The 22,351-nt window shown below is 41.9% G+C and overlaps 2 protein-coding genes across 3 annotated transcripts in view; both read right to left on the bottom strand.

Moving 5' to 3' along the window:
* Positions 1-5,287: 5,287 nt before the first annotated feature.
* Positions 5,288-7,531, bottom strand: BBS10 (Bardet-Biedl syndrome 10). The gene is made up of 2 exons (XM_074144599.1): positions 7,347-7,531; positions 5,288-7,269 (listed from the first exon to the last, which is right to left on the bottom strand). The coding sequence occupies exons 1-2, from the start codon at positions 7,529-7,531 to the stop codon at positions 5,304-5,306; spliced, it is 2,151 nt and encodes a 716-aa protein (XP_074000700.1). The 3' UTR covers positions 5,288-5,303.
* Positions 7,532-7,674: 143 nt separating this feature from the next.
* OSBPL8 (oxysterol binding protein like 8) overlaps positions 7,675-22,351 on the bottom strand; it is a 60,098-nt gene continuing 45,421 nt past the window's right edge. For both annotated transcript variants that reach the window (XM_074144598.1, XM_074144597.1), the window contains 8 exons: positions 21,101-21,198; positions 19,710-19,799; positions 19,000-19,136; positions 18,451-18,636; positions 13,288-13,375; positions 12,782-12,884; positions 12,098-12,203; positions 7,675-11,846 (listed from right to left, as the gene is read on the bottom strand). In XM_074144598.1, coding sequence (XP_074000699.1) covers positions 11,711-11,846; positions 12,098-12,203; positions 12,782-12,884; positions 13,288-13,375; positions 18,451-18,636; positions 19,000-19,136; positions 19,710-19,799; positions 21,101-21,198 — 944 coding nt within the window. In that variant the 3' untranslated portion in view covers positions 7,675-11,710. The remainder of the gene's footprint in view (positions 11,847-12,097; positions 12,204-12,781; positions 12,885-13,287; positions 13,376-18,450; positions 18,637-18,999; positions 19,137-19,709; positions 19,800-21,100; positions 21,199-22,351) is intronic.

Here is a 22,351-nt window from a genome sequence, read left to right as displayed (position 1 = left end):
AAACCCCTCAATGCCAATAAACATCTCCATTACAGTCAACATTGAGAACAGATTAATTTCTTTGCAGCACTATGTAACTGTTCTGTACTTTTTTCAGTACTGCATCGTTAATCAAGAGCCTCAGAGTATTTCTGGTTTTAGGAACCGGGCCCCTTGCAGTTTATTTGCCCTATGAATATAATCCAGCAGTTTCTACAATGACTTTCATTGCTCTGAAAGCATAAATATAATCCTCATACATGATACCAGACACGTATCAAGTCTAATGTTAAAATGTCAATGGACGTAACTCTCATCTGGAGCTGCCTTTTCCTCCCATACACAGAGAAATCCCTGCCATGTGTTCACTCTCCGCATTTACATTTTTAGGTAATATTTAATCAGATGCTTCCCCTGTAAAATGAAGACATCCACTGAAAGTAGGTCACAATTATTATAAAAAAAAAAAAAGATCACAATGCTGGATTGTTTTACTGGGAACCTCAAGAACAGGTTAGAGATTGTGTTCGGTAAAACAATACCTTTTTTTAAATACCTTAAATGGAAATATTATCTTTTATAGTGAGCTCTGCTGTAGGTGGCTTGGGACGCAGCCACATGGGAAGCAGTATTACTGATGTGCCCTTAATCCCCCACAAAACCAAAGCCTCAGCGTAACAGTTCTTTTATCTGCTGGTGATTCCATGAGAAATAAACTGTCTGCTGAACCAGCAGGAATGGTTTTCCTACAGAAAAGTGTTTTGTATTCTTTTTGCCAGGACTAATTTTAAAAAGAGTATATTGCTTTATCGTGGGAATAAGCATCGCTTCCAAAGTCTGAGTCTTCTATTGAATCATATAATAAAGAAGGAGCTACTATAAATTAAATCTATTAAATTTTTGCTCTTGTTATTTTTAGTTCTGAAATGCTAAAATTAAAATTTTTATTCCTGGAAGTAATTATGAGTTTAATATTCTCAGAGGGAAGTAATTGTATAATCCTAGATCCAAACATCTATTTCTCATTTCATCAACAGAATACAAATGACGCCTTAAACAAAATGCTACTGCAAAATTGTAATCGTGTTAATTACAGCCAACACATTTCCAAAGCTACTGTTTATAAATTCAGACATTACTCTTGATTTGTTCAGTCTTAATAGTAGTAATGCGAAAAATAGCATAGTAAATAAAGCAAGTATTTAATCTTTGGTTTTACTGGCGGCAAAAAAAGTGTCTTAGATTTCAAGATGATTAAACTAAAGAGATTTTTGCAAGTCAACTTTGAGTTTCTCTCTTAACACGAGATATAAAAAAACCTCACTGAAAAAGACACAAGGGGACACCTAAACAAGCATAGAAATAAATTTAATAATAAAAAATGGAAGCCTATACTGCTAATGGCAGATTTGTTACATAACAAAAAGCAAATTAAGTACCGGCTCAGATGAATACAATTCTAGTGAAGTTCCAGAGATATATGCATGTGAATAATTTAATCTTCCTTATTCTTCTCACGCGGTACGATTAACCTATAGACTCTGGAAGATGACTGTTATAAAGATAACAACAGGAACAATACAAAATTACCAGAGTTATGCCACTACACAGTTACGCTCCTAAACATAATATTGCATTCCCCTACTCCCTCTTGCAAATGTGATTCAGTAGCGTGCGATTTGTGACACAACGGAGTAATTTCCTTGTTGTGAATGATTCCTGTCAGTGCTACTCTCTGTTTAGCTGCCAAAAAGGCTAAAGGTCAGTAATCAGGTAAGCACGGATGCAAGTATAAGGCCCTATTTAGGTTGTGTAACTTCCACTAAAGATATTAAGCAATACCCATTTGGTAAACAAGGAGCTGGTGTTGCGGGAGATCGATGAGAAGGGGCTGGGGTCAGGTGATGGGGAAGGGCTGCTGGAGGACCTTGGTGTGGTCCCAGCACCTGGTAAGAGTCTGTTGAGACTCGACCGCTACCCAAATTAACAAATAAAAATGGTGCGTCCTTGTCACGTAAATAGCTTATTCCCATTCTCAAGAGCTGTGTGCAGAATGCAGTTTCAATCTAGTCTCACTACACATTACTATACGTGTCTTAAAACCCTTTTCTTGAAAAAAAATTTAAAAAAAGAAACCACCTGCCTGTATATATGAATCTGCTACCTGACAAATGGGATTGCCTTGCTTAAAATCCACCTGCCCTCCTTGTGACCAGGGCGAGGGCCTTCAAAATATTCTGATGAATTGGACGTGGGGTATAATATAGTTTTGCTAGGGGCTGCAGAGAGGAGAGTTAAACATTCAAGATTTTTCTAAAACCATACTTTTAATTTTAGGCTATTACCACCAGTATCCCTGTACTTTACATCATTATTTCAAGTTTGGACCTGAGTCCACACACATGTCCACATTCACCTTTCACTTTGTGTGGAGGCCAATCCATATTTAGAAATATAAAAATAATAGAACAATAGGACAAAATAATCTCTGGGAAACAACGCAAGAAGAAAGACCCATAGGCTTTTACAACCTTAGTGCATGCCCAAACAGACCGCTCCCTGCTGTTTTGACCGAGTAAACACATCCTTCCCAGCTGCCTCAGGTAACCCTGTTGTCCCTGCCGCTGTGTCAAGACATGACTCTTAAGAGTTGTCCCCATGCCACCTGTCAAAGGGCAAGTAACGTGTACAGGTAGCTTTAAAATTCGGGATAGCTGCAAGATGTCATGAATAATTGCATACATAAGGCTTAGGTCCCAACAAGCAGTAACAGCCCGAGGAGGCTGACGGGGTCACCGCAGCCTCTGCAGTCGGGGAACAGCGGCTGAAGCAGGTCAGAAACCTCTTTCAGCAGCGACCCCAAAGTATTTTCTAAGATTAGATCATGATTACACTTCCAGGCTAATTACTGGAGAAGACTCCTGAAGAGCGAGCTGAATCCAGAAGTAAATCTGCTCTTCTCGCCAAAGACTAAATTAATGCCTTTTTTTTTTTTTTTTTTTTTCTCCTTGAGCCAGTGCACATCTCGAAATGCGCTTAGAGTCCAGGCCTGGAAACCAAACAGCCATGTCCTGAACAAGCATCACCCCAGCGGTCCAGGATAAAGAAGGGACATTCCTCTCTAAGAGAAAGGCGTGCCACGTTCTTGGTCCTCTGCACGGAACAGGGACTCAGTAGTTCAAAAGGGAAAACTCATCATTCACAAAACATAAAAGGACAGAGAAGTCAATGAAATACAGCACCTGAGTCATTGAGCCTTCAGACTCAAGAGGCTTCACCAGAAGCAGGTCAGAAGTTTTACATAATTGCCATTTTTAAATTCTCCCTTTTATCTCTGACATACTAAGAGTTTTGTATACCATAAAGTTCTTCTTCTCCATTATAAGAATAACGCAATCTAAATCAAACAGCCAGAAGGCCATTCATATAACAAAATGTTTTTATTTTAACCTCTTTTCAAGGAACGGCAGTAAATCTGAAAGAGTGCAAATGTGCAACTGGTATAAAATAACATGAAATGGTACAGAATCGTCTTTATTTTACCTGTATTTAGAGAGCACCTTACTTCAGAATACAAAAGCAGCTTCTGCAGACAACCCCCGCTGCTGCCAGGCTTCAGGCAGTCGTTAGGACTGTCTCAGAGCAGATCATTAATCTTTAGCCAGCAAATTGGTCAGCAGTTTGAACAGAGTATGCACAAACTTGTGCAAGAGCAAAACTGTCTCAGCAGGTCACGGCAAAGTTAAAATACAGAACCCCAGAGCCTGCCAAAGCGCCAGGGCTGGTGGAAGCTCCCGAGCAGCCCTGAGGCCATCCAGGCACACAGCTGTGGTTTTCTGGTTTTCTTTCTTCTCCCCTGCACCCACCAAAAATTATTCTAAAAAAAAAAAAAAAGGAATTACTCTCCCTAGTCCTTCATTAAAGAAATCACTCCAGTGAACACTGAGTTTCACTGTTTTTCGTATGCAGATGCCTGCATTAGGGAAAAAAAGAAATTACAATATTTTATATTGCCAAGAATATATATAAACTTTCAACAGAAATCTGTAGTCAAACAAAAGATTTCTGCCAAAACACCCAAAACAACTTTAGTAAACAGACTCTTCTGAAGAAACTGAAAAAAGGAAAGCAGCAGCTTTTCCCCATATATTAATGGGGAAAAAGATCTGATTTGCAGTTGTAATCATCTCAGGTGCAGCAAGTAAATATGATTTATGCCTCTGATTTTAAATATCCTCACTAAATTTTATTTAATAGCAGAATAACAACCAAAAAAAATCCATTTATTCTAAGTATTATGCAATACTGGCAGTGGCACGCAGAGAACCAACGTGATACCGTTATCAGCTGCAGCTGTTCAGTTACTCAAAACCTCCCACAGCAAACCAGAAGTTTTTAAGACATACCAGAAAAGGAGGTATATCTGCATCCAGGTGATACTGAGCTTAAAGCAAATCGTATTTGGGGGAAAACCCTGGCAGGAAGAAAAATAATTTAAGAAAACAAAACAACAAAAAGAACCACAGAATAAAATCCTGAATGATTGAAGTAAACTTTTCCCATGATTTCATAGCCTTTTACAGTAGCAGCACAACTCAATCCAGGACAGTTAAAATTAATAGTTGTACTAAGTAATGTCACGTAAACTAATTTGCCAGAGCACATGCCAGTCACAATATGAAATTATTCTTAATTGCACTAGTTTGACTGAAGTGAACTGTATGGAGGATAAAAATGTTGCATCTTTTATCAGATGATAAAATTCTTCATTGGGATATACTGCAATAGCCCACCATGGCCTGCTCCAGCAGTTATATTTTTCCCATTATATTCAAAACTACAATATATGAAAAAAAAAAAAAAATCTAAAATAACATTCAATCCAGCCTAATATGAAGGCTAAAAAACCTCCTTGCAAGTTCAGTGGTTCATATCACACTGGCAACTTTTAACGTGCCAGGAAAACTAATGATATCTCACTTGCATAAATACTCAAACCTCCAAAAGAGGCCAAGTTCACCCTTGGCTAGAACATACACAGGATCCTCTGCACGTGGATGGAGAAGGCACTGCAGATCTTCTGAGGTGGAAATCAGCTACACTTTCTTACGTTTGAAACTCCAAAGTTTGTGCTGCTCACAACGAAGTTTTCCACACATCTCAGATGGTCGGCCTTTTTATTCTTTTTCTTCCGAGAGGAAAGAAGCACGTTAGATCTCTGGGCCTAAAAAAAATACCTTTTAGTCTCTAGCACTGAATTCTGAGACACGTCCATTTGACAAGAAGACACAGGAAAACAGATAATCAAAAGATTCTTTATTATTTCAGAAGTCATCTTCTGAGTCATTATCCTCAATTTTTTGCAGTGGCCGTTTAACACCAATTATTAAATCTATAGAGAGAAGCTCTGTTACACAGTGAAGAACTGATATGACTAACTGGTATTTGCAATACACTAATTCCAAGCCTTTCTCGTTGACAGGCAGTGGCTGATTTCTTCTGAGTGCATTTATGGCTTTGAGATAGAATTTGGTAAAGCTGTTTTGTTCTGTTGTCCCGTATAAGGCCTTGGGAATACTTAGCAAAGCATCAGCAACTACATTAGCTATGACAGTTACTTCTGACTGCTGAAACGGTTTTGCATAGTGCTGAATGTAATAGCTTAACAGGATTTCAAAGTAACCTCCGACTGGCAAAACCGACCCTGCTTCTATGAGGGAGTTGGAATAATTCTGTCCAATACTTACACAACTCTTTTCATGTTTAAATGGAACTGTATTGCAACTTGTTTTCTCTACATCTTTGCCAACATCTAGGCGTTCACACGCAGTGACTACATTAGCATTATCTGCTGCTGATGCAGCAGTGCTGTAATTGTTTTGGTTGTTCACAAGTGAATCACTTCTATGGCCCTCGTGCAAGTCACCCAGATGCTCGCATTTTGCATACAGTTTCTGTACATCTCTTGAAGACCCATCTCCTTCAGTGGCAACACTGAATTCTTTGATGTGCAAGATGGGATTTGAGGGTATCTGCAAGTTTGTTTGCAGACATGCCGGACTGTCACTTCCCTGCAAATCGAGGTCTACAATTTGTGTGTGTGTTTCATCCCTGTGTGTTTTCAGTTGTTGTTCAGAAACCTGATTACTGTTACTAGAAATGTTTTCTGTTGCAAGTTGCTTCTGAGTAGCTAAAGAATGCCAGCAGCAAACATCTGTGGCTTCATTCTGGCTTTCACTTTCTGCTTTGCATTCCTCCCTCGGGCCAACTCTTTTAAATAGCTGCTGCAGCATCGTAAACGCCCCTTGCAAAGCAGCAGCGTGTTGCTCGTTAACACCATCGACCGGCCCACAAAGAATTAGGCAATGGGGCTGAAAGGCGCACACGCTGATGAAGCCAATGTGAACGCATCTCTTTGAGCCCAGCAGCAAGGGCTGGCAGAACGTCGCCACTGCGGTTTCAGTGATTTCTCTGTGTACGATATCACCAAAAGGTGCGTAAGGTGAAACTCCTGTGATTTCACAGATAAGGGCAATTTCTTCCGACGATAAGCACTCTACCACAGACACACCGTATAATTTTGCATAGTAGATAACTACTTCCTCTTGCTTCACGCTCGACAGTAACAGCTTAACGTTGCTGCTCTGCAGGTGTTTCATTAGGGCTTCCGTCCTTCTGGAGATCCAGCGAAAGGAGGCCTCATACTGACCCTCGGAGTCAACAACCAACTCGACGCCGGGGGGCAGGAGGGGGGTCTGGAGGGGCTCGGTGACGAGCACGACCCGCAGGTCCCCCACCGCCGGGCAGTAAGCAGCGAAGTCCCTGCGGAGGACGAGCCCGGGCAGGACCCTGGAGCTGGCCAGGGGGAGGCCGGGCACGGCGGCGTGCAGCTCGGCGAAGCGGCTCCCGAGGAGCCGCAGGACCTGCGGGCGGGGAGCGGCGGCCGGGCCGCAGCAGCGGCGGCAGAACTCCTCGCAGAGCCGGGCCAGGCGCCGCCGCTCGCCCGGCCCCAGCCGGCCGCCCAGGTAGGCCTCCAGCAGCGCCTCCACGGCGCCCGCCTCCACGGCGCCCGCCTCCGCCTGCCGCCCGGGGAGAGCCGACAGCAGGTGTCCCCGCAGGCCCTGCGCCACGGCCCACTCCAGCACCTCCCTCTCGAAGGCCCGCAGCGCCCGCCGCAGGCCGCCGCCCGCCTCCCGCAGGCCGCCCAGCAGGCCGGCCAGCAGCACCACGAACGTCTTGGCGCCGTCCCCCGTCGCGGCGCGGTGGCTGCAGGCACAGGCCGCCATCATCCTGCGGGCACAGGGGGCGTCAGGCGGAACCGCGCCCCGCCCCGCCCGGCCCCTCCCGCCGCCGCCTCCCCGCGGTACCTGGCCGTCGGCGGCTCCAGGCTGAGCGCCTCCAGCAGGCGCCGCCCGTCCCGCGTCAGCTGCGCCTGCCCGGTGGGCCGCACCAGCAGCGCCCGCCCGCCCCGCGGACCCAGGGCGCCGCGCACCGCGCCCGCCAGCGCCGCTGCCTCCTGCGCCAACCGCCCGCGCTCCGGCCGCCGCGACATGGCCGCCGCCTCGCCTCCCTTCCCCGAGCCGCGCGGTTGCGCACGGCGCCCCGCAGCTGCGGCGGAGAGGGCGCATGCGCGGCGCCGCGATGGGAGGCCGCGGACCGGCCCCGGGGGAAGCGGCGCAAAGAACGGCTCGGAGCGGAGGTGCGACATGTCTTTATTGGGTGCGGCGGTGGCGGCCCCGCTTGCGCCGCCCGGTAACAGTTCAGACCCGTTAAAGGACGGGGGAAGGGCGGCGGCGACCGAGCAGATACAAATCGGTAGGGACGGGCTCGGTGTCGTAGAGACTAATTTTCCCGCTTGGTGGAAGGAAAGGCCTGGCGGGGGCCGGTGGCGAGGGGAGGGGCGGCCAAATAATAAAGTCGAAATAAAGCCCAAATAAAAATAATAAAATAACAGCTCACAGACAGGTTATTTTTTTCCTGTAACACCGCAGGGCAGTGCTGCTCCCTTGTATCAAACACCAGAAACCCTCCACTCACCAGCCACAAGAGTAATTTAATGTGTTTTAAGAGTGTGGTGTGTGGTTGTTGTGGTTTCCCCAACCCAAAATCCGACTAAGCAGGAAAGTTAGTTTTCAAACACAGAAGCCCTCACAAAAGGTCAGATGTTACATATGGCACAAACTTGACAAATCTTCTGTACGTGTCTCAGAACAGCAAGAAACCCATCAAGAAGGCACTGTTTACAATACTTGAAGATCGGCGAAATTTTCTGTGTTGGGAGGATACCCTTGAAATAATAATTAAAACTTACAGATGTACAGAATCCTTGTTATATGCTATTTACACAAACAGTGGCAAAGTAAATAGCCTTTAAGAAACTACATGAAACCTGGAATCCAAAGTATGTTTCCTAAACACCAGTCTAGCAAAAAAAAAAAAAAAAATAATTAAATAAAATTCCCAAAGGCACAGGAGGGCAGTGAACAACAAACAAAAAAGGGAAGAAACCACCGTCACTATGTTTTATGGGACAACCTTTCAAATAATTTATGAGATTTAATTGAGGGGGTGAGGAAAGAACGAGGCTACACCCTCATTAAGTAATGTCAACTATGTAAAAGGAATCAACATGTGAAATGCAAGAAACATCACCTACTGCTCAAATCAATACTTGCTGCATTTCACATGGCATGTTGACTTTTCCTTACTTTAGGTCATCTGTACCTAAATGGCAAATTAAAGGCTTAGAGTGCATTTGAAAAAAACAACACAAAAACAACAAAACCACCTGGTAACAAATTCTGAAAATAGTTCCTGTACAAGAAAACAAGATTTGTAAATCAAATGTGAAAATAAGTGCTGTTTTAAACTTCAAAGACTAGGAGGCGGCCCAAAGCCTTCAAACAACTGCAAACTGTACAATCCATTTTTATAACTATGTGCAGAGCTCAGTCTTAAGTGCATAATATTCAAGATCAGCTACACCTGGTTAAACAGGACAGTGGTGATACGCTAAAGAAAAGGCTTTGTACACACCTGTGACCAGCTGTACTGTAAAAATCAGGCCAGAAATTTCTTTGTTCTATTCACATGAGGGAACATGATACAAAACCCAGCAAAATCAGGAATTACTAAGTTTTCAATGTACTTTTTACAATTTAAGTTATCTAATCGTACAGTCAAGCAGAACTTTTTTAAAAAGTTTCATCATATATCCTTTACCTTCCTGGACCACCACTAAAACCACTTTTACAGCATGAATTTCAGATGTGGAGCATCCATTTAGTCGGACATTGTCCAACGCGGCACTGCCAGCGAGCTGGCTGGGTCAAATCCACATGTACCACCATGCAGTCCGGGTAAAAATACATGTGGACTGTGTCATTAACTGATCTTGAATAGAAGCGATTAAAAAAAAAAAAAAAACAAAACACAAACATGAAAGAGCAGGAGGACGTTTCTATTTACAAGGGAGATAAAAGCTTGCAACTATGAGTTTCAGCACCACAAATTTAGCGGAGTATTATTTTAAGAGATTGAAGTTATTGCCCAAATTCTCCCTCATTTCCTCTTTACTCCCATGCAGAGTATGCTTAAAGGCTTGTAATGGATCTTAAGACAGGTGAAGCTTTGACAGCCAAATGCGATAATGAATGGCCAAATTCCAGGCTGAGAACATTAAATTAATGCTATTATATTTGCTTTCTTTATGCTATTTTATACATGGCTAACAACTTCAGTTTCTATTTAGAGACTTAAATAAGGGAATTATTTTTTTTAACTTTTTTTTTTTTCCTACAGCGAGGGACTTTCTATATTGACCAATTTTACTTCGTCAGCTGTAAAATATAATAGCAGTCCAATCAAGTTTGGTCTTGCCAATGTATACAGGATCACTCTGGTTAAGGTACCACATTCCAGAAAGTTATTCAAGACCAAATTATGCTAATAGGAAGCTGTAAGAAATAAGCTGAAGTTGACTGCTTAAGCAAGAAACTTTTACCGAGCTGAGGCCCAAAGAAGGGGCAAGGTAAAAGAGAAGGGGAGGTGTGTGAAGATGGCAGCCACAGGAATATATGAGCTAGACTGACAGACAACAATTAAGTAGTATTTTCACTAAACGCTGGGTGAGACCGATGCAGAACAGAAAGGTCGATCACCTGGTGAGTCAGGGAGGCTGCCCGGGGCAGGGGGACAACTGGGCCTTGGCAAAAAGCCGAAAGTGACCTTTGAACTGTCCCACAGCCCGGGATGAACTTGATTTCTGAGAGGATCCTCAGAAAACAAACTTGGCTGCCCTTTGCATTGTGCCGCTCATCCTCCTGTTGTCTCACCTGGGTTACTGAGATTACTTTTACAATACTACAGCCCCTTTCTGACTTGGTACGCCTGACTGGCATCAGGAATTCACCAGCTAAACACTGGCACTACATTTTTTTTGCTGGAATTTTACAAGTTCTACACATGCATACATTTCTTCAAATAAAGATGTTAGAAACCCTGGTTTTAAATTGAAACTTAAGCTTCATATTGATTTGTATGGCTACGGCATAATGAATAGGAGCATCCATGTGTTCTGTTAGGTAGTATATACTGCAATAAGGTGGAATTTAACAGAGACTTAGGGTTTCACTCTCATTTGTTTTGATGTGTGTGGTGATGTTAGTTATCTCACAATTTCTGACGACTTTCCCTTTGTAAACACGCATGTTTTCATTTGCAAGTGAACTCATGACGGTGCCCAAATTCTGTTCTACATCGTCTGCCTTTTGGGAGGTTCAACTCAAGCTACATACTAAGCACACATTTGCATCTTCACATTTTGTTGCAAAAATAAGAAGAGAGTCCTGGCATCAGCAGTCTGTCTGCTTACCGTGACCTGGCCATACACAAATGTAAATTCAAGGCTATAGATTTATCAAGACTTACAAACATACTGTAAATCCTTGACATTTACAATTCACAAGAGAGTTGACCAAGACAGTATCTTCTCCAGTGCTGTACTGTTAAAAATGTGCTCTGTACAGTAGATGCAGGAATGTTTTTATGAAGAATCTGAAGTTTTAAAACTATAAAAATAAAACAGCTGGCTTACAAGCCACTATAGTAATTCAGGATAAAAACTCATGCTTCCAAAACAAGACAAGGACATTACATTGCAGAATTCCCAAGGACTCCAGCTTTTTACTTGCCAGTTCCTAATGCTCATGATCTTTGTATAATAACGTATTTGTTTGACCTTAAACAAAAGTTTACTTCCAAACACCCAACGCCATTTACAAAAATATGTTGGCTGTTTCAAAAGTTCCTTTGTTGCAAAACCAGCAAGTATAAATGGAACAAAGTATGCTCATTTATCATTCTACCATAACAGGGAATCACGTTCTACCTATGGGGTCTGACCTCCGAATTGTTCACTTCATCTATTCCGTGGTGCAGATTCATCAGTACAGCATGTGACGCAATATAAAACACAAGGCTGACGTCGAATGTCTGCGAGACAGAGGCACACACCAGGAGCAAGAGTGTACTGGCACTTAAACAATTCTTACTTCAACTGGGTAGACGGGAGTATGATTCTGAACCATGGACGCTGAAGCAAAGTTCTGCGAGTTGTTGCTACAGGGAGGGCTCTTTGAAATAATATTGCATCATTTAAAGTCCAACTTAAAATATGGTCCCCAGTAACAGTTTGATCCTTCCAGTTCAGAAAGGCCCTTGTTCACACTTCCTATTTGAACAAGAAGTTAATGATAAGCTGCAGCAGAACCACGAGTAAAATGAAGACATAGTGCTTAAACTGCAAGAAATGGTAGTCCACAGGCGGTGAATTAGAAGTGACCCTATTTCGTAGAGCCATAATGTCCCTGTAAGATAGAAAACAATATCCTGTAAATGACAACCTAGACGATTTGGCATTTTCTAGTATGTTAGGGCTCCCTGCAGAAGACAGCGTTTGAGGAAAATTATGAAACATTGAGCAACCAACATTTGAAAAGAAGGGTAGTTTAAAGACATCAAAGCTCTAATGCAGAAAGATACATACCAGCCTCCAAGGAAAAAAAGCTAGAAAATTAGTATTCTCTAAACCATTTTAAAGCACTTTATTTAGTACTACCTCTTAATGTCTTCTTGTGTTTCCTTAATAGATTCAATGGCACTCTGCAGTTCACCAAGGTCTGTCCCTTTTTTCCTTATTCTTGTATTATGCTTCAGAAGTTGCGCTAGAAAGATACAAAAGCCAGATGTAATTCGCAGAAGTGACTGCTAAGCCAAAAAAGGAACAAAGTACTAATGATAAACTAAACCAGGTGCAAGAGTTAGGAGAAAGTTTTCTGACTAAGCCTCTACTGAAAACTAAAGCTTTATTTCAAAGTCACCTGTAGCACAAGACAACAAGCGCTTGAAATACAGTGAGTGTTTTAAGGTATTAATTTCTGCAAGCATTATCAACAACAAAAATCTGCCTTCTAGCAAGATACAAATATACAAATTGAAACGATTCATCTTTTAAGAAAGAAAAGGTTTACAAACATTTTTTTTTCCCCAGAAACTAAATACTAATACTGAAGCCTACCTACACTACATACTGATGTTTAAAAGGACAGGAAAGTCTGCAATTAAAACCATGACCCATTCTGCTCCTTTTGTTTTTCCAGAATGTGCTCACATTGGATAGAACTGTGATCTAAACCATGCATTATTTCACAATACAAACACCGAGATAAGGAAGAGCATGTGTGACTCCAGAACACTGTCAAATAAATTTATTATTTCTGTATGCAAATGTATCTTTCCTTACCTTCACTCCCAGAGGAATCCTGGTTATCAGGCTCTGGCGATGAGAAACCACACTCTCCTTTCTTCTGACTGGCTGGCTTTCGTTTGATTTTTGGAACACTAACCTACAATTGTAAACTTATGAATTATTTCCAGAGATCCAGAACTGTAGCAAAGCAGCACATTCTAATAGTAATAGTTAAAAGCATAATATCTATTAGAAGTCCAAGTTAAGAATTTTTGATATAGAAGCAGTCTGAAGTTTGTGTGTCTTCCCATTTAAGGGAAAATGCACCTTAAACTGTTGGGTTCAATTTCACATATTTTATATTCTTATCCAATCAAGTCATCTCTACCACTTAGGACGCAACACAAAAATGAAGGACTATGGACAGGGTAAACTACATTTCTGTAGGATAACAATGGCATTTCCTATTGCTACCAGTGCTTTGATGACGTTTATACACATAATGCAATACATACAAGTCCCTGGATCTTGCTGCACCTGCAAACAGAACTGGAACATACCATTGGCGTCCGGTGTCGAACTTTGGTTTGGATAGTGCCATCTTTCTCAAATTGGATCATATCATTCAGAGGGTCCCATGGTCTGGTACTAGACAAAGTGAATATAACTGATTAATACCACAGCAATTTAAATAAGAATTATCTTCCTGCTTGGAAACTATTTGATATGAAAAGGTTAAAGTGCTCTCTCCTTATACAGAAGTCAGACATGGAATAAGTGATCCCACCTTCCACCTGTAGCCCAGTCCTAACCTGAAGGGTCAAGAGAGCCAAGAAATAAACTTCACATCCAGGTCAAACCCTCAGCCAGCTGGTAAAAGTACAAGCTATTGTATTAACAAACAATATCATTATGAATTTATCTGGCTAGTGAGATGTATTTGTCAAACATGGAGAAGTTTTCTGCTTAATGTATGGTTATTCTTTTAGATCTACAGGGAAATTGGGGGATTTTGTAAGTTGTTATTATTTTGGGCTGCTTTTTTAGTTTTTTTTTTCTTTTAAAAGACGCCTAGGAAGGAGAGGTTAAGAATAGGAAGGAGAAGTTAAGAATCAGCCACCTGAAACCTGCTTTCATCCCAAAGTGGCTGATGGTAATCAAGACTGGTTTCAAGAGGCACTAATGAGCTATGCACAGTTTGCTTGTTCTGATTTTTTAAGAGTGCTTTTCCAAGTACAGGTTCATATAGAATTAAAAAAAAAAAATCACGCAAGAGACACACAGCTCACTGGAGAACAAGCAGCAGCCAAAGGCAAAGACCGACATCCCCACTGATTACAGTCTTTTCAGGACAGAAACTGCAAGTCAGCTGCAGGAAGATCATTCTGATGCATGGCTTTAGCGAGAGTAGATTAAGCACGGATTTTCTTTCATCTCCTCCTGTACGCCTTTTAAAACGTTTGTGGCTGTTTCAGATGTTGTCAACACAGACCTGCATTTACATCTTGGCCTAACCTTACTTGAATTAAATGTCATCTAAGGTAACTGGGTAAGAACAAGGCATTGCTCTCCCAAAGGTCTTTTGTATCTGTAATCCAGATGCCTAAATCTATAATCCAGATACTTTTAACAAATGCCACAGCTCACTAAATGCATCTTTCACAGTCAGCGTAAAAGACTGCTCTCCACATGGACAAGGTGGTGAGACAGCATTATATGTATAGGAGGAGACAAACGTTTCTTCCAGGGACTGCTGACAGCACAGACTGCTTTCTCACACATAGTAAAATTTCTGTGGCGCATCCTTGAACCACAAGGCCCCAAGGAGAGAAGAAATAACACAGGTTAACAAGATAGGTCTTAAAGCTGCAGGGGATAGTCTAACAGATTTAAAGTGCAGTACTTTTCCTGGTGGTTTTACACAGAGCTCAACAGTATGGGCAGTTAAGTCAGCTGGACTACTCATAATTCTTCCAACAGGAAGAGGCATCAGCAGCACTAGAAGGTTCAACCCAAGAGAAGGTGTTTCACAGAGCATTTAGTGTATTTGGGGATTTCCCTGCTGCAGGACGTTTTGGGTGGTAGAAGTCTACACAGACCTAGAAACCTAGGAAATACTGAATTTCACTGAATTTCACTGAATTTTTTTAGAGTTGGAAGGGACCATATAGATCATCTAGTCCAACTCCCCTGCTGAAGCAGGATTGCCCAGAGCATGTCAGAGCATGTTACTCAGGACTGCATCCAGGCGGGTCTTGAAAATCTCCAAAGAAGGGGACTCCACAACCTCCCTGGGCAGCCTGTTCCAGGGCTCTGTCACCCTCACCGTAAAGAAGTTTTTTCTCATATTTGAGTGGAACCTCCTATGTTCCAGCTTGTACCCATTGCCCCCCGTCCTGTCACTGGGAACCACTGAAAAGAGTCTGGCTCCCTCCTCCTTCAACCCACCCTTGAGATACTTATAGGCATTGATAAGGTCTCCCCTCAGCCTTCTCTTCTCCAGACTAAAGAGTCCCAGCTCTCTCAGCCTTTCTTCATAAGGGAGATGCTCCAATCCCTTAATCATCTTTGTTGCCCTTCGCTGGACACTTTCCAGTAGTTCCCTATCCCTCTTGAATTGGGGAGCCCAGAACTGGATGCAATATTCCAGTTGTGGCCTCACCAGTGCAGAGTAGAGGGGGAGAATGACTTCCCTCGACCTACTAGCCACACTCTTCCCTATGCAGCCCAGGATTCCGTTGGCCTTCCTGGCCATAAGAGCACACTGCTTGCTCATTGTCATTTTGCTGTCTACTAGGACCCCCAGATCTTTCTCTTCAGAACTTGACTCCAGCAGGTCCACACCTAACCTGTATTGGTGCCTAACATTCTTCTTGCCCAGGTGCAGGACCCTACACTTTTCCCTGTTGAACCTCGTGAGGTTCTTCCTTGCCCAGCTCTCCAGCCTGTCCAGGTCTCTCTGGATGGCAGCACGGCCCTCTGGGGTGTCAGCCACCCCTCCCAATTTGGTATCCTCAGCAAACTTGCTGAGGATACACTCGGTCCCCTCGTCCAGGTCACTGATGAATATGTTGAACAGGACTGGACCAAGTATTGACCTCTGTGGGACAACACTGGTTACAGGCCTCCAGCTTGAACCTGCTCCATTAACCATTACCCTTTGGGTCCTGTCACACAGCCAGTTCTCAATCCACCTCACTGTCCCCTCATCCAGCCCACACTTCCTTAGTTTTCCAATGAGGATGTTATGGGAGACTGTGTCAAAAGCCTTGCTGAAGTCAAGGTAGATGACATCTGCTGCCCTCCCCTCATCCAACCAACCAGTTATAGCATCGTAGAAAGCTATCAGATTGGTCAAACATGATTTACCCTTGGTAAACCCATGTTGCCCACTTCCAATAACCCCCCGCTCTTCAACTTGTTTGGAGATGACATCTAGAATGAGTCTCTCCATTACCTTCCCAGGGACGGAGGCGAGACTAACTGGTCTGTAGTTCCCAGGGTCCTCCTTCTTGCCCTTTTTGAAGACTGGAGTGATGTTGGCCTTCCTCCAGTCTTCTGGCACCTCTCCTGTTCTCCATGACCTTTCAAAGATGATAGAGAGTGGCCCAGCGATAAAATCTGCCAGCTCTCTCAGCACTCGTGGGTGCATCCCATCGGGCCCATGGACTTATGTCCAGTTTGGCCAAGTGGTCCCGAACCTTGTCCTCCTCTACTGGAGGAAAAACTTCCTCTCTCCATACCCTCCCCCTTGCCTCCAAGGCCAGAGATTCATGAGGGACAGCCTTAGCAGTGAAGACTGAAGAAAAGAAGGCATTCAGCAGCTCTGCCTTCTCCGTGTCTTCCACCACTAGGGTGCCCATCTCATTCATCAGTGGGCCCACATTATCCCTAATCTTCCTTTTACTGTTTACATACTGGAAAAAACCCTTTTTGTTACTCTTAACTGTAGTGGCCAAAATGAGTTCAGCTTGAGCCTTGGCCCTTCTAATTTTCCCCCTGCATATCTTCACTGCTTCCTGGTATTTCTCCTTGCCTGCCAGGCCCCTTTTCCAAAGATCATAAACCTTCTTTTTGTTCCTGAGCTCCGGCCAAAGCTCTCTATTTAGCCAGGCTGGTCTTCTTCCCTTCCTGCTTGTTTTTTGGGATTTGGGTATGGCTCTTTCCTGGGCTTTTAAGAGTGCCTCCTTGAAGTACGACCAGCCTTCCTGGGCACCTTTGCCCTTCAGGACTGTCTCCCAAGGGATGCTTTCAACCATGCTCCTGAAGAGGCCAAAGTCTGCCCTTCGGAAGTCCAATGTGGCAGTTTTGCTGGCCCCCCTCCTTGCTTCAGCAAGAATTGAAAATTGTATCATTTCATGATCACTCTGTCCAAGACGACCTCCAACGTTTACATCCCCCACAAGACCTTCTGAATTAACTATCAGCAGGTCCAGTAGGGCACTTTCCCTAGTCGGTTCTCTCACCAGCTGCGTCAGGAAGTTGTCTTCCATGCACTCCAAGAATCTCCAGGACTGTTGCCTCTCTGCTGTGTTATATTTCCAGCAGATATCTGGGAAGTTGAAGTCCCCCATGAGTACAAGGGGGAGTGATCGTGAGGCCTCTGCCAGCTGCTTATAGAATATTTCATCTGCTTTTATATCCTGGTTTGGGGGTCTGTAACAAATTCCCACCACGATGTCTGCCTTATTGGTCTTCCCCTTAATTCTTATCCATAGACACTCAACGCTGTCATCGTGCATATTGCTAAGTTCGAGGCATACAATACTGCTCTTAACATAAAGGGCCACCCCACCACCTCTCTTTCCTTGCCTGTCCCTTCTGAAAAGTTGGTAACCATCAATCACAGCACTACATATAAAAGAAATACTACACAGCAATACATAGAAAAGAAATCTATTGAGAGCTGCTAAATACAGAGAATCCCTGCTTTGTTCCAGGAAACCTCTGAGTTGCAAATTTGCTGCAGGAATGAAGAGTACTCAGAATTCTTGTACTCTTCTCTACACGTACACTTAGGTCACTGCCCCAAAATTGCCATTCTTGTACAGAAAGAAGCAGCGTTCCAGGTTTAGCCATGGGAATATATTTCCAGCTTCAATGGCTTCAGAACTACTTAACTCGGAGTATATCATCTTTGGATATTTTACTTTTAGAGTCCTTGCAATATAGAAGCGTGCTGGGTAATGTAAAAGAATTGGGAGAATGTGAACGTTCTGTGAAAATCATCACTAGCAAAGGGCTCAGCTCCAAGCTGACTCTAGCAAGAGTCGGTGAGAGCAAAGAATGCATTCCAGCAATTGGAGAGGCAGCTGTTGATCTTCATCTTCTGATCCACATCATCACACAAAAAGCTTCACAGATGCTCATGTGCACAGGGTGTATTTGACAGCCAAGCTGAGCTACCTGGTCCAAGCATTAACCACTGCCGTAGACCTGTTACTCTCAGAGTTATTCTAACGTAGAATAAATTAAATAGCTCAGTTCAATTAATCACAGGCTTTTCTGATTTACAGTTGGTGTGCCTATATGTACCATATTTTCCAGTCTGGGAAAAATCTGCGTAGCTGCTTTGGTCAATCTAGGGGTGGAAAAAAGGAGCACAATGCATCCCTAAGTGCCATGCCCAAGATACTCTAGAACATAGCACAAATTTGTTGAGGCACGTAACCATAAAGATAAAAAAGAAAAAGCCCATTACAACGGTTACATGGTTACTCAACTCAGCGTATTTGTAGTGCCATTCTCCTGTGACCGAATCCTGATCGAACAGCTTGCACGTCCACTCTTCACCCTTCAGTTTCCTCTCTTTGGCACTCTTTCTCTGAGCTTCTTCCAGAACACATTTCTCTTGAGTAGCTTCTGTTTGGTCTTTATTATTTATTGCTCTTGTCACTTGTTGCCAAAGCCTGACAAATGTGCAATATAGAGAGTTACAATCTGGTTGACAGAAATAATTGCAAACAATTCCTTAATTATAGGCTAAGTTAAAGGATCAACCTCTAACAGACTATTGCCATGTTGTAATACATGTTTTTTCTATATTTCCATCAAGAATCTCCATGATTGTAAGGCCTGTAAATAATGACCTTGTATTGAACAGAGTTGCTTTCTTGTTTTACAGGTCAGCATCAGTAAACGTGGGAAGGAAAGAAACCAGTTTTTGTTCCCAATTTGTTCAATGTTCAAACCATAAAAATTTGTTCATAATTTGGAGAAGATTGAGTTTTATTTTGTCAAAATAATTATACATGGTTCTAAAGTGAACTTACTTCTCTGACTCAAAGTCATCTTGCTCTTCAAACTTCACTGTGTATCTAAGTAATCTACGCTGCTTGATATCAGATGTCGGGTTCCAGAATGTCTCTGAAACATCTGTTTTCTTGTCACTAATAGTAACTTCACTGTCCTGTAACATACATAATTCAGTTGCCTTAATTGTAATAATCACAAAGAGTGCCAAAATAACACAAAAAGGAGGAATAAGCAAATTTTTTGGTAACAAGAATTTATTTTCTTTTGGATACACGTAGTTGAGAATAATTAGATATGCTAACTTTAAAATTCAATTTCTGCACTCAGTGTTAGTTCTAACTTGGAACAGAGATACAATGGAACCATCACCACGGCGAAAAGACAGTGGTGCTAGTGTCATGTCACCACAACTGAAACCAGTTTAAACATTTCACACTGGTGCCGCAACAGTTCTTCATAGCACTAACACATACACTAAAAACATTTCACAAGCTGAAATGTATTTTCTTCATGAACTACTCAAATGTACTTGTAACTCTTAAAAGTTCTGTAACACTATGTTGATTCTATACTTCTTTGAAAACTGTCTAACTATAAAGAGATACTTTTATAAAAAGTGGTATTTAATCAACTCTTTTTTTTTTTAAACTTGAGTCTTTTTGTAAGTGCTATTTTCAACTGTCTCAACTATCAGCCAGAATTTATAATACCATCATTCAGTACTCACCCAGTGACCCTCCAAAATTGCCAAAACTTCTTTGCCAAGCTTAATTTTCCCTGATATTTGGTTAACACTGTCATTGTTACCCAAAAAAGGCTGCAAAACAAAAAGAAATGCTTTCATATTTATTCTTATAGAAAATAATTTTTGCATTTATGTTCAGTGTTAAGGAAAAAAGTGCATTTCTGAAATGTGGTGTAAACAGCCCTGATGGCTTTTAATATTATATAACTTCTGCCTATTTCATCCCCAAAACAAGTCTAAAACCACAGTTCTCTCATACTGTATTTTCTTACAAGATTTGCTGAGCAAAAGCATTGTCTAAGAAATGTGGAAAGAAAACAGAACAATGCAAAAAAACAGTGACAAGATATCTTGGAGGAAACAGGCATTTGCTAAACTAATTTCACCACTTTGCCAAGGACCTTTTGTTACTAGAGATTAACTCGTGCAGAAGTAACAACAAAAATGATTGCCAGGGATAATCTTTGGCCTTTTTGATACTCTGCACATGTATCCTATGGGCTGATGAGGCAAAACATGAATAAACACAGCCTCCTAACTTACATGTTTCAACTGAATACATGCAGACTTCTTCACAACCCTTTGTTCAGCTTTCAGTTTCTGCCTCACAGATGGCAAGTGTATTTTTCAGAAGTGCAAGCCATCTATAAATGGTTCAGAAACCTTTGTTTAGCTTTTGTGAGTGGTGAGATACCAAAAATAGTCCATATAAACTAATGCACTGCACATTAGGCTGATCTAAATGTTAGCCAAAGCCTTTGCATCATCTTTATTTGAGGTGTCATAAACAACTTAAACTTTATGCAGGATGGAAGAGGAGAAGCTGGGTCTCAGTTCTCCAAGTGCTCTCCAGGAGTTTAAAAAGTCCCTGAACGTTTGTAGAGAATTAAAAATCACCAAGGCACATTAACAACAATACACAAAATCCCTGAACCACTGATTAGAACACTTTCCCTTTTCTTACACTTTCCTAGAAACACACTGGTGCCACTGCTGGAGATCAGACAGACTGTTGCTTTTTCCCCACTAGAGCTGTTCGTAAGATTCATACAACTGGCAATATGTTTGTATCTTATCACCAGAGATGAAGACAGCACTCCGAGTTTCAGTCAAAACCTTTTTACTCAGAAGAATACATTATGAAAAGAGATGGCAACGTAATTCCTTTTTTTAAAAAAAAGGAAAATAAAAATCACTATTTGCTAAATATACATAGCTGGATATGTAGCAGTTAAAATGAAAATTCCTCGGTTTCTAAAAAGACAATCCCATATTAAGTCAGATCATATCTAAGGAGTCACCCAATATTTTTCTTTTTTTAATTATCTTTATGCTCATTCTCCTTCTTGTGCCCACTTAAAGCATTTACTAACCTTGAGTTTGAATTCAATTGTTGCGCTGTAGCCAGTTTTCTCACAGGTGATGTTGACTGTTCCCCCAAGCTCTAAGGTCATTGTGCCATAAAGAATTCCTGCAAGACAAAAAAACAGCTAAAATGAATGTTTGTAACTGAACAAGACAAAACTCCCAAGTTCTTTGTGCACAATTACTAAAGTAAACAAGTCTGTGCCAGAGGAAAAAATCATCTTTTCAGATGACCTTTCCTAATGATAAGCATGATCTTTCTGCCAAATAAGATAACCCAAACAGAAACAAAACAACAAAAAAGATCTAAGTGAATTACAAATAAGCAGGAAAAACGGTTTATTAAGACATATTTTTGGCAGCGTACGCTGCTGGCTCTAGCAAGGGTGGTATTTAGTCTTATTGGAGATGATTGGAGGAGGGCAGCTTTTGAGGTTAAGGCAGGAAAATAACTCTAGGACAAAGACAGCAAAGAAAAAAATGACTTGAACAAAAGCAGTATGTACAGTGAGACCACAGGTGAAGACAATCACTGACAACCAATATAAGGAAACACTGATCACCTCTCTAAAGACTTTCGGAAGCACAAAGTTGACAACGCTGAATACACTTTCCTTCCCATGATTACTTTCTTTCCCCCTGCAATCCAGGCTTTGAAACACTGAATATATTTTACATACAGTGGATGCATGTGCAAGTTTGGTTTTTTCACCATGCACATTCTCCTTCTCTGCATATTCTTCTACCTTTCTCCCCCTCTATCAATTTTATCAGTCACACCAGTTCTCCTTCTTCCTGTTTGACTGGAATGCATGTATATATGTTATGAGATTTTTAATTGTTAAGTATTATTTATACATAAAAAAAATGTCCAAGAGAATATTAAAAATATCCATGAACAATGGAAAGAGAAGAGCCTACCAAACTAATGTCAAATTACCTAATTCTGCTAATTCCTTTTCATACATCTCAAATGAAGAAAATATTATAGCTGCTGACTACAAGGCTTCTGAAGGAGAACTCTGGCAAAGAATATATGGGTAGAAATACCTGAACAGGTAACAGTTTAAAAACCAGCAACTCCGCAATATATTTTATACAATTACCGACCTTCCAAAAAGCTTTACAAGCTACTGACTGTTTTCCCATAGTGAAACTAAGGACAAATGATCATGATTTACTCCCAGATCACACAGTGAGGTGTGGATACTACATTGCCTTTTATATTTACAAGGGGAAAATATTGGAAAAGCTAGCTT

Source organism: Numenius arquata, chromosome 2 (genome assembly GCF_964106895.1).
Source record: "Numenius arquata chromosome 2, bNumArq3.hap1.1, whole genome shotgun sequence".
Taxonomy (NCBI): Eukaryota; Metazoa; Chordata; class Aves; order Charadriiformes; family Scolopacidae; genus Numenius; species Numenius arquata.
This window is presented reverse-complemented; position numbering and strand designations above follow the sequence as displayed.

Excerpts from the sequence above, each read along its gene's own strand:
- BBS10 (XM_074144599.1), bottom strand. The coding sequence starts at position 7,531 with ATGTCGCGGCGGCCGGAGCGCGGGCGGTTGGCGCAGGAGGCAGCGGCG. Across the intron at positions 7,270-7,346 it reads CTGGAGCCGCCGACGGCCAG|GATGATGGCGGCCTGTGCCT; the intron begins GTACCGCGGGGA and ends CTGTGCCCGCAG.